Genomic DNA, 14,390 nt, shown 5'->3' on the forward strand with positions numbered 1-14,390 from the left:
GCAAGAACAAGATGGCAGGAGGTTGTAACAAAAGAGCATTTAAAAAACAGCGGGGGAAACTTTTGGAAATAAAAGATGATTCGTTTCAAACATCAAGTAGAAACCACTTCAAATCTCAAAAGAGAATTCAGCAAACCTCAAGCACAAGCTTAAAGCAAACCCTTAATGTAAAAGCATAACACCTAATCTAGTGCCATGCCAAAAAAAAAAAAAAAAAAAAATTCCTTTAAAATTTCCAGTTGGCAGGGCTGGAGAGATAGGCAATGGTTAAGAGCACTTGCTGCTCTTCCAGAGGACCTAAGTTCAGCTCCCAGCACCCAGGCGGCCTAATGACCTTCTGGACAATTTAATGCATCTGAGGACACCTGCCCTTATGTGTGCATGCCCATATGCAGACACATACACCTTCATATAACTAAAGATGATAAATCTTAAAAGAAGAAAAGGTGTATATTGACAATAATAGAACACACAAACAAAATCAATGATTAAATAATCCAAGAGATTAAGAAACTAAGAAAAAAGTAGAGAGAAAAATAAATCTTAAGACTGAATCCAAATATATTAAAATTACATTAAATATAAACAGTCCATATACAAGTAAAAGAAATTGTCAGATAGAATCAAAAGGAAAGCACTATGTTGTATACATGAAATGCACTTTACTATGCCATAATTATCACAGTTGTCAGAATGAGAAAACACACCCAGCAAACATTAAGCATGAAACCTATGTAGAAAAAATCAGGAATAAAGGAGAAAGTTATACAATCGCGAAGGCAAAAAATGTCAACTGTCTGCAGTACCTGATAATAAGCCTCAAAATGCATGAAACAGCTGACAGAACTGAAGGAAGAAACGGTCGCAACCACAATTCTACGTGGAGAGTTCGTTCTTCTCTCCACACTGAACACAACAAATGAACAGAGCAGTAGTGAACACCATCAACCACAACACACATGACTGCATTTGTACAGCATGCTTGTACCACAACAGTAAACATAGTCTTCTCCAGGGCAAAGCACTCAGGAAGACTGAACACATCCTAGGCACAGCATCAATCTTACTGTACTCTAAAACCTTCCATCATAGAGACATTCCATACCCACAATAAAACTAGTAATCAGCAACACAAAGAAACCCTCCCAGCGTTTAAAATTAAACACATCCATTTCTGGGATGAGTAAACTGTCCAAGACCAGCATGTAGATCCTTTAGATTTTGAGGGCCAGACTTGGTCTCCATCTCATATTCACTGTTTTCCCCCCTCTCACAATTTTTCTTTAATTAATAAGCTTACATTTATACATATGAGCTGGGGTCACCCAGCTATGGCCCAAATTCACAGCTTGTCCTCCCTATCCTAAACAATTAGTGAGTCAATAAGCACATCCCAAGATGTAGGACTTCACTTAACTGACAGTGAAAACACAACGTGCCAAAACAGACCATCGCTACACCAGCAACAGCAGAGAACAAGTGCCACCAGAGGAAACCTGGAGCAAGCAGAACACATTCTAATAAGCAAAGGGGAGATGAACAATAAAGCCAGAGGCTGAGTTCTGAGATCACCAAGATCAGTATAGCCCTCAGTCTCACCAGGAATGTAGCTTTGGGAACTTCCGATGGGTAAAGCTCTGTTAGCTTCTACCAACTGGGTATCAATGACACTCAACACCTCCCTGTGACAGAAGTGTGCACCGATACATTATCAAGCTCCTGAGAATGAGAGGCATACATCTAATACCTGTCCATCTGAGGACTGCTACATCTAGCTACAAAAGAACAAGAAGCAGCCGGGTGGTGGCAGTGCACACCTTTAATCACTGCATGGACACACTCCATTTTATCTATTTCCATTTTATCAGTATCTAACTGATACCTGAGTTGTTTCCATTTAGAGCTACTATGAATAATGCTGCGACAAAATATAATACTATTTCTGCTAAGTCCCATAGTAATCTAGTGCTTATAATTTTTTGAAAATTTCTAATTTTCTAATATTTACCAGTTTACATTCTTACCAGTAGCATACAAAGGTTCTAAATTTTCCACAATTTTGTGTGTGTATATATATGTAAGAGTGTGTGTGTGTGTGTATACATACATACATACATACATACATATATACATACATACATGCATACATAAATTCTAACTACCCTGGTAGGGTACCTCCTGTGGTTTCAAGTTGCCACTTAGTTTTGTCAAAGTCAATTGTGGAAAAAGGATGCTACTTTCAAATACAATGTTAAAACAACTGTGCACTCACTCATAAGAAAAGTGAACCCTGACAAACCACATACCTAAAGCAAAATTAACTTAAAACATGAGAAAAATCATAGATACTGAAGGTAGGTAAAAAACTCTTAAATATGATGACAACCACCCTAACAAGAAAGGCAACAAAGAACTTCAAAATTAAAAACTGTTCTGGAGAAACACAATCAACAAAGAATGGAAAAACAAGATATAGTCAAGAGAAAACATAAGCAAATCATATATTCAAAGGAAGAGACATGTGTAACAAACTGTCAAAACCTTCTCAAGTTCCTGAAAAGCATAACCCTTGCGGGGCTGGAGAGATGACTCAGTGGTTAAGTGCACTGGCTGCTCTTCCAGAGGAACCAGATTCGATTACCAGTAACCACATGGTGGCTCAAAACACCAGTTTTCAGGAGAACCATGCCCTCTTCTGGTCTCTGTGGTCACGGCCTGTAAGTGGTATACACATATACATGCAGGGAAAACACTTATACACATAAAAATCAATCGAAAAATTTATTTTTAAAAAATTACAAGCCAGGGCTGGAGAGATGGTTCAGTGATTAAGAGCACTGACTGCTCTTCCAGAGGTCCTGAGTTCAATTCCCAGCAACCACACAGTGGCTCACAACCATCTGTAATGAGATCTGGTGCCCTCTTCTGGTGTGTCTGAAGAATGTGACAGTGTACTCATGTACACAAAATTTAAAAAAAAAAAAAAAAGTCTGATCATCTTTGATAAAGTAACACATGTTACCTATGAGACCCAGCACAACAAGAGGTGTGTGCAGGTTAAAGTCTATGTACGGTATTATTCTCCAGCAGCTCCATTCACACTTGCTGCATGTGTCTTTCCAAAGCACTGAGAAGAAAATCTATGCATGGTATCAGAGGCTACTCAGCAACAGAACTGAATGAGCTCTGATATAAACAATTCAGATAAAGCGTTAGCACAAGTGAAAAAGCCATTCTCCAAAGAAATAAAACTTCACTTGAAAAACATTCTAGGAAAATGCAAATTAATAGTAATGGAGAACGAATCAGTGATTGCCAAACCTCAGAAGATGATGTGGAGTGAACCCACACATAGGTAAGCACAAGGCAGCATGTGGTATGATTCTGTATCCTGACCTCAGTACCTATGCACACTCATAGTGGTGACGGCTAAGCAGATCAATGTACATGTCACAGCTCACAGAATAGTATACCAAACAAAATTTTAAAAGAAGTATGAAAAGATATGTTCTTATTAGAAGCAAAAAGAAAGTTAACACAAAGGGAGGGTGCTGAGCTTGTCTCTTCCCACAGCAGTGGGTCCTGAGCTGTGACTCTCAAGGCCACTCTGTTCCTCACTATGACTGCCTTCTGGGAAGTGGAAGGTGGCAGAAACTCAGGACCTGCCCTGCCTCAACCCCTCAAATGGTGGGATCATAGGTCTGTATCAGAGGACAAGCTGTAACTTCTATATGCAAAGACCTCTTCCACCTTGCCATTGCCTGGTCAACAATGAAGGACCCTACTGCAAGATTAAGCTGTTATTTCTTGTGCTTTAGGAAAAAGACAGGGCAGCAGCCCCAGCTATGTACAGTTCCGCATCAGCTTCAGTTACCTTCAGTTATCTTATATGAAATAGAAAACTCCAGGAAAAAAAAAAAACCCTAAATGTTAAATTGCATGCAGGCTGAGAAGATGAAATTGCTTACTGAGCAGGCCACCTACGCTTCCAAGCCTCCCTCTGTACAGAACACTTGTCACCTAGTCTGCTTGGTCATCAACTCAAATGGCAAAGGATAGCTGTGTTCAAGCATTCCTTGTTTTAATACTGGCTCAGAGAATAAGAATAACACCACCACACAGTGGAAAGGCCAAAGAGGATCCACAAAGGGTTTCAGTTAAGAGATGAATGGTCATCTTAAATATGGAAGAAAAAGAATGAGAGGCTGAAGTTGTTAAGATTTGTAAGATTAAAACTGCAAAGAGAAAGAAAGAAAGAAAGAAAGAAAGAAAGAAAGAAAGAAAGAAAGAAAGAAAGAAAGAAAGAAAGAAAGAAAGAAAGAAAGAAAGAAAGAAAGGGGGAGGAAGAGAGAGAGAAAGAAAGAAAAGAAACCCACATTATTCCAGAACCACACCTCAACTAGGAAAATTGCAACCACCATTTATGCTAAGAGCCTAGTTAAGATGGAAGGCCCCCAGTGAGAGGGATCTGGACTAGACACCAGGGACTGGATCATACGCACCTTTTATTATTAAGTGTCAAGTTTAACAATACATGTAGCCATTCTCTGCAGCTGTTACAGATGACCTTAACACTGTGGGTGACAGTCTCTGAGCCTTCTTACCCCATTAGACTGTAAGTACTTAGATATGTGCCCTGACAATTTAGATAAATACCTATCCCAATGACAAACCTACACTTGATTTGCAATTAGTCTCCAACAATAATTTCCAGAATTTCACAGAATACATGAGGCTTCCAACTAGTACCCACTCCTGGATAACTGAAATTACTTCAGCTTTAGAAAAGTCAGCTGAATTTAGTACAATGACCTCATTTATACAGGAAAGTCCTCAAATGTATTTTCGAATACACATTTACTAGAAGGTTGAAAGCAGATAAGGATAATATATCAAATTTACAAACGTTATTATAAAAATAATATCAGACTAGAAATTAAATAAGCTTACTATCATAATGCAACCAAGGCAGAGCTCAAAGTCATGTATCCAGGTATGTATATAGAATAAGAGACTGGGTAAACGAAAACAAAATGGCCATACAAGATGCAACAAGACCTCAAGTTACCTACAAGAGGCACCTTTCCACATCTGGTCTCTTTAATAAATGAATGAGATTTCCTACAAACCAAAACCACATTTAAAATGTCCTAACTTTTATAAGGAGGAATTTCTCTGATTTCATGACAAAGAAAATAAATTACTCCTGAGTCCCAGAGTATTAAAAGCAGAGGCATATGAAGCAACAAGACAACAAGCACAAATATAAAATGTCCCTAGCTCCTGTCAGGTCTATCCACAGAGCGTTGTACTGCCTCTGCTCACAGTTCATACCTTTGGAAACATGGCAAGTGGGAAGTATTTCCAACCTCATTCTCAAACACTGCTTATCCTTAATTACCTATAATCCAGAACACCACACAGCCTGGAGTAGTAAGGCCCAGCAGTTGCTTGGGTCAGAGCATCCCCAGCTCTGGAACCTGTGAACTGATGCAAACACAACAGAGAACAAAACATCTTCCCAAGAGGTACCTACGTTCTTTGCGATGCTCAACTAAACCCACAGCCTGCTTGGCTGAGCACTTTGCAAACCAGTTGTCGCCAAGTAAAACAGTGACTTCATTAGTGTGGACAAGTTTTCCTGGCATGAAGGCAAGAGGGCCGAATGGTACCTATTGGTTTAAAAGAAAGATAGAAAAGTAAAAATTTTAACATACATTTTTAAAATATTTAGCATGAGAAACCCTATATTACTGAGTTCTTACTTAAGCACTAGGAAAATTAAAATGTCAATTTCCCAGAATTTAACATTGTATTAAAATTTTACCAGGAGCTTTTGGTTCTTCACCTCTCTTCACTCCTGGTCCCCTTCTCTCTCTGTCTGTCTCTGTCTCTCTCATCTCATGGCCCAACTCAGTTTAGACCCTTCCAGATGCCTCTGGTTGTTCTCTCCCTCGTATCTATAATAAAACTGGTCTCAACCACAAAATAAATAAATTAAATAAATAAACAAACAAACTACCAGGAAAATTTATAAAAGTGTATTAGGCTAATAACTTCATGTTAAAACAGGAAAATAAATCTACAGCATACTTCAAAGGCAGCTCTTGGAAGAAAGAAGAGAGTAGCATTGTCTATGAATGCTCACACTCCAGTAATCCTTAAGTCTAAATGAAACCAAAACAGTCATCAACTATCGTCAGGGAAAACTTTTTTGGTACCTAAAACTATGTTTTGAAGCTAGGAACTAACAGTTGTATTTATCTACCTATCCACACCTAATCTAGTACGGTAGAACAAATCCTCCTGAAGCACACTGATGCAGTAGTGGAGGCTACAGCCAAGAGCTCAGCACAGACTGTGTATCACAAGGAAGGTCATTCAAAAAGAAACTACCAGCACCTCTCATAGAAAAATCAATGTTCTAGGGTTTAATTCTATGATTTACCAGACATTATGGTTTGCTCTTGCTTTAGCTAATGGGAAATAACTGAATACCATATTCCTATCATAATTCATTTATATATAAAAATACATTTGCATACCAAATGTCACATTTTTGCTAATATTTGTTAATAAACCATAATAATTATATACAAATTATTGTATTGGTTTTGTCTCAAGGCCTAAGAAAACAAACCTTCCTTACTATGGAGACACCTTTGATGGCATACTAGCTAACAGTCTGTGAACTGTCATACATAGCAAGGGTAAATCCTATATTTCACCATTAGACTGTCTACAACAAACAACATGTAGCTCTAACAGGAACACAGTGAGCATACCATGACGTCGTAAGACAACTTGTCAGGCAAGGTCCTCAGCCTCTCTTGAAGAGCACTATAGTCATTGTCTACTTTCTCCCTGATGAGGAAAACACCAAACACAAAGTGAGTGCATACATCAGAGTCTCACTGGCTGCATCCAACAGTTTACACCACTAAAAGTTTGCGAGGTCCAGCAATGGCATTGTTTTCCCATACATCCACACAGAAATGAAAACTCATTCTGAAACAGAACACTCACATCTTGACAATTAGCTTCTTAAGGCAGGAGATGGCCTAGTCTAATACACTGTCAAAATTAAGGAAATGTGAAGGGGGCTGATATTTAGAGGGAGCCAGGAACTCAAACTGAGAAGACACATCATATATATATATATACCTTCTGAGTGAATAAACAGATTATACAGTGAGCCTGTGGACACAAGATGGCATCAGGTGCTTCAGTCCTTACCAGAAAACTTAAGCTCAAAACCTGGTGTCATCAACTCTTCTAATGTGAACAAGGTAAGAAATCCAGCCAAGAACAGAAAAAAATGAGGCAGTAGTAATGCAAAAAGCATTTCAACTAGTCTCTGAAATCTGTTTCAGAGTGTATCAAAACAGAGCTGCCAGCCAGTAGTGGTGGCTCATGCCTGTGACCCCAAAACTAGGGAATAGGAGTCAGGAGGATCAGGAGTCATTCTTGGCTGCATAGTGAGTTCAAAGGCAGCCTGCTGAGTTACATGAGATTCTGTCTCAAAGAAAGTAAGGGGAAAAGGGATTGGGGAATCCATTTAAATAACCCTAAGATGTGACTCAATTTGACCTTGCTGGAGCAGAGAGCAGCATGTGTCCAAACTGTTCCTCCAACGGGCTTCAGCCTACGGGAACCAGTGCCCCTCTTCCTGAGCTGAAGTGTTCACTATGCCGAGATGGAACTTCTTTGGAAGTCAAGATTCCTAAGGACTTTTTGCTAGGATGGAGGCTGCAAACAATTCTAGAACACCAAACTATCCTCTTAAAAAGATAACAAAAACAATAAGCTCACCAAGTAATTTAAATGAACATATAGTGTCAGACTAAAATTTATCCTAAGTGCCATGTGGGTAATCACCCAATAATAAAAGTGGCTCTGCTACAAGCTGTGGCATTGGCATCAGTTTACTCCTTAGTGCCATTACAGCAGTAGTAGCATAATTAATAAAAATTATCTACTCAGTCTTAAGGTCTCAGGGAATTTCACATGTTGCTATTTATCCTGGAAAAACAAAACCTCCTGCAGTAATGTCACTCCTCATTCTTGTCTCATACAAGGTAGCACAGAAAGAAAACAGGAAAGAAACACTGAGAGAGCTGATTTGTCCTCTCAAAGCAGACACCCAGCTAACGAGGTCTTCTTATTCTCACACAAACTCTCATCTTCTAAAGTTCAAGTACTCTGTATAAACTCTCCCCCTAAACTGTCTACTATGGTATTTCATTTGTGTATGTCTATGTGAGAGAGTGCACAGGCACATATGGAAGCTGGAGGTCCACACTGGAGTCTGCAATCATTTTCCACTGTACTTTTGAGATGGGGTCAAAATTCAATTCAGGTCAACTAGCTGACTAGCAAGCTCCAAGGGTATTCCTGACCCTGACTTCCCAGAACTGGGGTTATGGGTACACACCCATTTTTTTAATGTGGTACTGGGGATCAGAACTCAGGTCTTTCCTGCTTGTAAAAGCACTTTACTGACAACCATGTTCTTAGACCCTATTATTGTTTGGCTTTGTTTTTGGTTTTTGTTTTTGTTTTTGGTCTGTTTTTTTTTTTTTCAAGACAGGGTTTCTAAACTGTGTAGCTCTGGCTGTCCTGGAACTCACTCTGTAGACCAGGCTGGCCTCAAACTCAGAAATCCACCTGCCTCTGCCTCCCAAGTGCTGGGATTAAAGGTGTGCACCACCACTTCCTGGCTTGTGTTTCTTAAATAATCATCCTTTGGGGTACATTTTTATATGGCCAAGATGGCAATAAGCCTTCATGCATGGGACTATACACCAGGACCAGACCCCAGAAGGACTGTAACTAAAGTCAAAGCAGAGAGTGAATCCCAGATCTCCAACTCCACTTACACAAATTAGCCTTAGCCTTACCTTCTTCCAAGTTAAAACTGGAAAAATACCTGTTCACAGGTTCGTAATCTCAGAAATGATTTTCAGAAAAGATTATTAAGCACTAAGATAAGGTCCCACGTAACTTAGTCCTTCAACTGGATAGTGTCACTTACTGAGAGATAACAGAACAGCTGACTGTCACTGGTGACTCAGAGACTTGAGACAGGGTCAAGGTGAGCAGTAAACAAGAAGATGTGCTATAGTATCAACACATCACAGATACTCGTGAACCTATAAAGCACTAACAGCCTCTGTGACTCAGACTAAGACTACCCACTAGCTAAGGCTTCTGATTAGGGCCAATTAAAGTTAGCATTCAGCATGTCTTACATTGGTAATCACACCTACAAAAAGGGACTTAAAAAAAAAAAAAAGAAATCACGCCGGGCGTGGTGGCGCACGCCTTTAATCCCAGCGCTCGGGAGGCAGAGGCAGGCGGATTTCTGAGTTCGAGGCCAGCCTGGTCTACAAGAGTGAGTTCCAGGACAGCCAGGGCTACACAGAGAAACCCTGTCTTGAAAAACCAAAAAAATAAAAAAAAAGAAATCTCCTGTGTCCTCAGAGAACAGAAAGTTTAACCAAGGTCTTGTCAGCAATCAGTATTTCCAAATGAATACTCAGCTTCAACCTTCATTAATAATTCTCTCTAGAACAAAAATGTGGAAAACTAGAAAATCTAAGACTAGAATTGCTATTTCTTTATTTTGAGTTATTTTCTAAAGCAGAAAAGGAAAGTGGAAGCTGATTTCAAGTGCAGCAATGCAGAAATACTTTTTGAATGGGAGGTCAGCTATGTACCTTAAAGAAATCCCTTAAGACCATTCTGGACAAAATGTCCAGGACCAAGAACTTAACTAAAATGTGATCTCTACAACCCTCTAATACACAAGACCAACAATCTCTCTAAAACATCACATGTCTATGAAGCATATATGTAATTTGCTTAAATGTAAGAGAGTCTGCCTACAATGTATGCAGTGCCCAAGGAAGACAAAATGGTGTATCAGATCCACTGGGGCTAGAGTTGCAAGCAGTTATAAACTACCATATGTGTTTTGGGAGCTGAACTCAATTCCTATGCAAGAATAGCAGGGGCTTTTAACTGCTGAGCCTTGTCTCCAGTCATAAAAATTCAAGTTGTCTTTCTTCCCCCCCCCCCCCCACACACACACCCCTCACCCCCTCTTCCAGACAGAGTTTCTCTGATTAACAGCTCTGGCTAATCTGAAACTCACTTTGTAAACCACACTGGCCTCAAACTCACAGAGACCCACCTGCCTCTCTCTTCTGAGTGCTGGGATCAAAAGTATTTTTTTAAATATGGACATTTTGCCCTCATATAAGTCTGTGCACCGCATGCACGACTGGTATTCTCAGAAGTCAGAAGAGGGGACTAAATCCCTGGAACTATAGGTACAGATAGTTGTAAGCCAGCCTGTGGTTTCTGGGGATTGAACCTGGGTCCTCTGCAAGAGCAACAAGTGCTCTACACCACTTAGTCATCTTTCTAGCCTCAATACAAGTTGTCTTAATAACTAATGTTAAAGATTGAAGAAGATGAACAGAGTCTTTATTTGGACCCCAAATATTAACTTATTTTCTTGAAAACATCAATTTTAGGTGTTTTAGTCTTACTAAAATATAGCAACCAAGAGATAATTACCTAAAATACTGTTTCTTCAAATGGAAAACAAAGCCTATGTATAGTTAGAGCAAGCCTCTCAAACCCACTTACTCCTATGTTTATCTTCACTGTATTTGACAAAGATTACATTCAGTGCAAGCATGACCCTTTTTCCTGGCTTTCCAGATTGAACCAAGGGTTTTATGTCTGCTAGGCAAAAGCTCTACCACTCACTTACATTCCCAGCCCTCTGTTTATTTTTTCATTTTGAAACAGAGTCTCACTAAATTGCCCAGGCTGGCCTTGAACCTGCTATCCTCCTACCTCAGCCACCTGAGTAGCTGGGCTGAATGGGCTGTGCCACCAAGATTACCATCCTTCAATTCTAAACTTCAAGAAGCCTACTTCATACCAAATAGCTTTATGCAATAGTCCTCAAAGAAATAAGAACTATAGCCCAACTGAATAGCATGTCTTAAAAAACAAAACAAACAAACAAACAAAAAACAAGCTTCTTTTGAACCTTCCTGGCATGTCTACATGTCTCTGTGAAACACCTTTAGTTTTAAAAAGGCAGCAGCAATGAAGGTATATAAATAGTCCTAACCTTAAAGCATTAAGATCAGGACAGACCCTGTGGGAAATATTTATTTTCATGGAAGTGTAACAAGTCTGAGAGAGCAACCTAAAGCTAAATGAAGAGAGTGTGTGTGTGTGTGTGTGTGTGTGTGTGTGTGTGTGCGTTTTAAAAGATGAAGTATGCCAATGACTGGCTCTGAAATGCCTCAGAAAGAATAGATAAATGAGTAAGACGGGTGGTATATAATCAAGGCTCACCAGCACAGTCCAATTGTTCTGTGTAGGTGAAGATTTTGATAACCGATTATTTAAAGAGATACAGAAGAGCATGAAAAAATAGTCTACAAATTTAATCTTTCTGTTACTGGAAAACCACTTTTGTAAAGAGGACATAAGCACTACATCCCTTATTCCAGACAAGTGACGGGCTCTCATCTCCAACTTTAAAGGATGAAATGAAATCTCAGCTTAGAAAAGCGGAATCTTCCAACTGTACTGAAGTAGTGGGAAAACTGGCAGAAAATACTAGCACTGAACTAACTGTCTTCTTGGAGGAAGTCTCCCAACATTTCCTTCCCTTTACCTAACCTGCTAAACAAACAAAAAAGCAGAAAACACACATTACTGCAAATATATGGGTTATAATCTATAGCCAAAAGCCAAAGCTAAGAAACAATGAAAGCTAGAGCTTCCGAAATGTAGAGGAGTCATCAGAAGCTATTTAATTCATTGTCACTACTCTAGAACTATCTCAGAAGCATCTAAAAAGCCTACTCTCAATTCAGTTCACTCTATAGTCACCACTCCTCTGCCCCAGGTCCTGGGCTACATCACAGAGGCCATCACTCAAACCCAGCGGGCCTTTCTAAAATCCACAATCCATCTGCATTAAAGTTCCACTGCCTTGAGGGGTCCCTGGGCCACGTCTAGAATTAAGAAAATAAAGAAAAGTTCAGTTCAGGCATGATACAAGCAGACGGATTATCACCTCTACAGTAAGAAACCACGGCTTTCTTCAGTGTCCTAAGTCTAGGGAAGTTGCCATGAACACTGATGAAGAAGGAACAATTGTTCTTGCCAACTAGCGGAGAAAGGAATGCTGCTCATGCACAACTTGAACGTATTTGTATGAAATCGGGGGCCTTGTTGCCTTTTCTTCCTAAACAGCCACGGCAAAATGCTTACTTAAGTAATTGACCTCATTTAAATAATTAACATCTACCCAAAAAAATTAAGGCAAAATGGAGACGTATTCCTTTTTATAACTGCATCATACCTAAGAGCTAGCCTCATCAGAGTATGTTGGCAATCAAACACATGATCCTAGTGTTTCATGATTTCATGAATCATTAGAAAACATTAAAAATAATCTAAAACATAGCCAATAATTTTTCAAAATTAGTTTAACAAATTATTGCGAGGCAGATCCAACTACCAATCCACTAGATTCCTTCCATTTAACTGTGTGCAGTGGCTCCAGCACATGGGACACACAGTGAAGTTGGAAGGGACTATATGTTCCCACGTTGTCTCCACAGCCACCACATGGACATGAGACCTGAGATTTGTCAATTATCCTAAATGCCTGTTTCTTTATTCATAATTAATACTTTGCTCTAAGAATACAATCAGATGTGATCTAAAAGTAGGAGGGTGCTTTAAAATTACATAAAAGTACACTGGTCTTTGAAAGAAATCCCCAAGTTGCCAGTTTACATGTAATTTTTATGCCGTTCATTTCCCTGATTTCTTATAACTGATATATGTTCCTGTTATGAGTTAAAGGGAGGAACATATCAGAAAAGAAGAGAATTCTCTCTCAATCTGAATAGTTGTACCAGGTTCTATTAAATCTCTTTAATTCGTAGCCTTTGATGTATCAAATTAGGTTTTCTATACTTTCAGAATCATTTTAGGAAATAATGATTATGGCCACCTTGGAGTGGTGATTTTGGCTGCTGTTCCTATGACAAACTGAGAAGAACTCATTTTCTGGAGTTTACAGAGACCTTCACATACTCCCACAGGCCAAAGCTCCTATCAGAGTTTAAAAGAGAAAATAGTGTCAATACTAGTTCTTAATCTACAGAGTATTTTAAAATCCTCAAAATTATCTTTAACCCAAAAGTGAATAAAAACAACTGGAAAAACTCACCATTTGGTTGACTTAATGTGAATTATTAAAAAATAAATTATAGGGCTGGAGAGATGGCTCAGCAGTTAAGAGCACCGACTGCTCTTCCAAAGGTTCTGAGTTCAATTCCCAGCAACCACATGGTGGCTCACAATCATCACTAATGGGATCTGATGCCCTCTTCTGGTATATATGGAAAGAGCAATGGTGTACTCACATACATCAAATAAATAAGCCAGGCAGTGGTGGCGCACACCTTTGATCCCAGTACTTGGGAGGCAGAGGCAGGTGGATTTCTGGTCTACAGAGAGAGTTCCAGGACAGCCAGGGCTACACAGAGAAACCCTGTCTCAGGAAACAAACAAACAAACAAACCCAGTACATTTTAAAAACTAAGTAAGTAGACTGCAAGTACGCCAATCTGTACAGCCTTCTGTACCGCCTGAATCTTCCTGCGCTCAGCAGGCACTAGTACCCCAGAATGTAAGGAATGGTAGAATCGGACTGCCATGCTTCAAAAGCAGAAGCAGAGCTCTGGGCTAGGGGGACACAGTTGTGTGCCATGCACTGCAGTCCTTACACAGAAACTGTGTGAATGTTATCAGTACTGTGTGTTGTTCATATTTTTAAAGAACACATGAAAAAAAAAAAACTTCAAGGTGTAAGCTGTGGTTTCTACTGATAAAGAAAAGAAGAAAAATCCAGACACTCTCTGGATTTAAGCAAGTCCCCAGGAGCTGTGAACCAAAGAACTTAGATGCTGGAAACATATCATCAAAGACAGTATTCCAAAAACTTATAAATGGGACTGTAAAAAAATTACTTTTGTGTGTGCATGCATGTCAAGTGACCCACAATCACCTGTTAACTCTAGTTCCAGAAACCCAAGGCCTTCAGAGGCACCAGGCACACAGGTGATGCACATATACATATGTAGGCACTCACACATAAAATAAAAACCATCTCTCTAAAATACAACATACAGAAATCCTCAAACATAATCCCCAAACTAGGGCATGGGACAGGCAGTGTCTGATAATGGCAAAAACAATAAGAAAGAAAGAAAGAAAGAAAGAAAGAAAGAAAGAAAGAAAGAAAGAAAGAAAGAAAGAAAGAAAGAAAGAAAGAAAGA

At 39.3% G+C, this 14,390-nt stretch overlaps 1 protein-coding gene across 1 annotated transcript in view; it reads right to left on the reverse strand.

The window, feature by feature from the left end:
* Positions 1 to 14,390, reverse strand: part of Uri1 (URI1 prefoldin like chaperone) — a 61,451-nt gene that overhangs the window by 14,338 nt on the left and 32,723 nt on the right. The window contains exons 3-4 of the mRNA XM_021196656.2: positions 6,786 to 6,864; positions 5,537 to 5,672 (exon numbers count right to left, since the gene is read on the reverse strand). Of these exons, the coding sequence (XP_021052315.1) occupies positions 5,537 to 5,672; positions 6,786 to 6,864 (215 nt within the window). The remainder of the gene's footprint in view (positions 1 to 5,536; positions 5,673 to 6,785; positions 6,865 to 14,390) is intronic.

This window comes from Mus pahari, chromosome 1 (genome assembly GCF_900095145.1).
Source record: "Mus pahari chromosome 1, PAHARI_EIJ_v1.1, whole genome shotgun sequence".
NCBI lineage: Eukaryota > Metazoa > Chordata > Mammalia > Rodentia > Muridae > Mus > Mus pahari.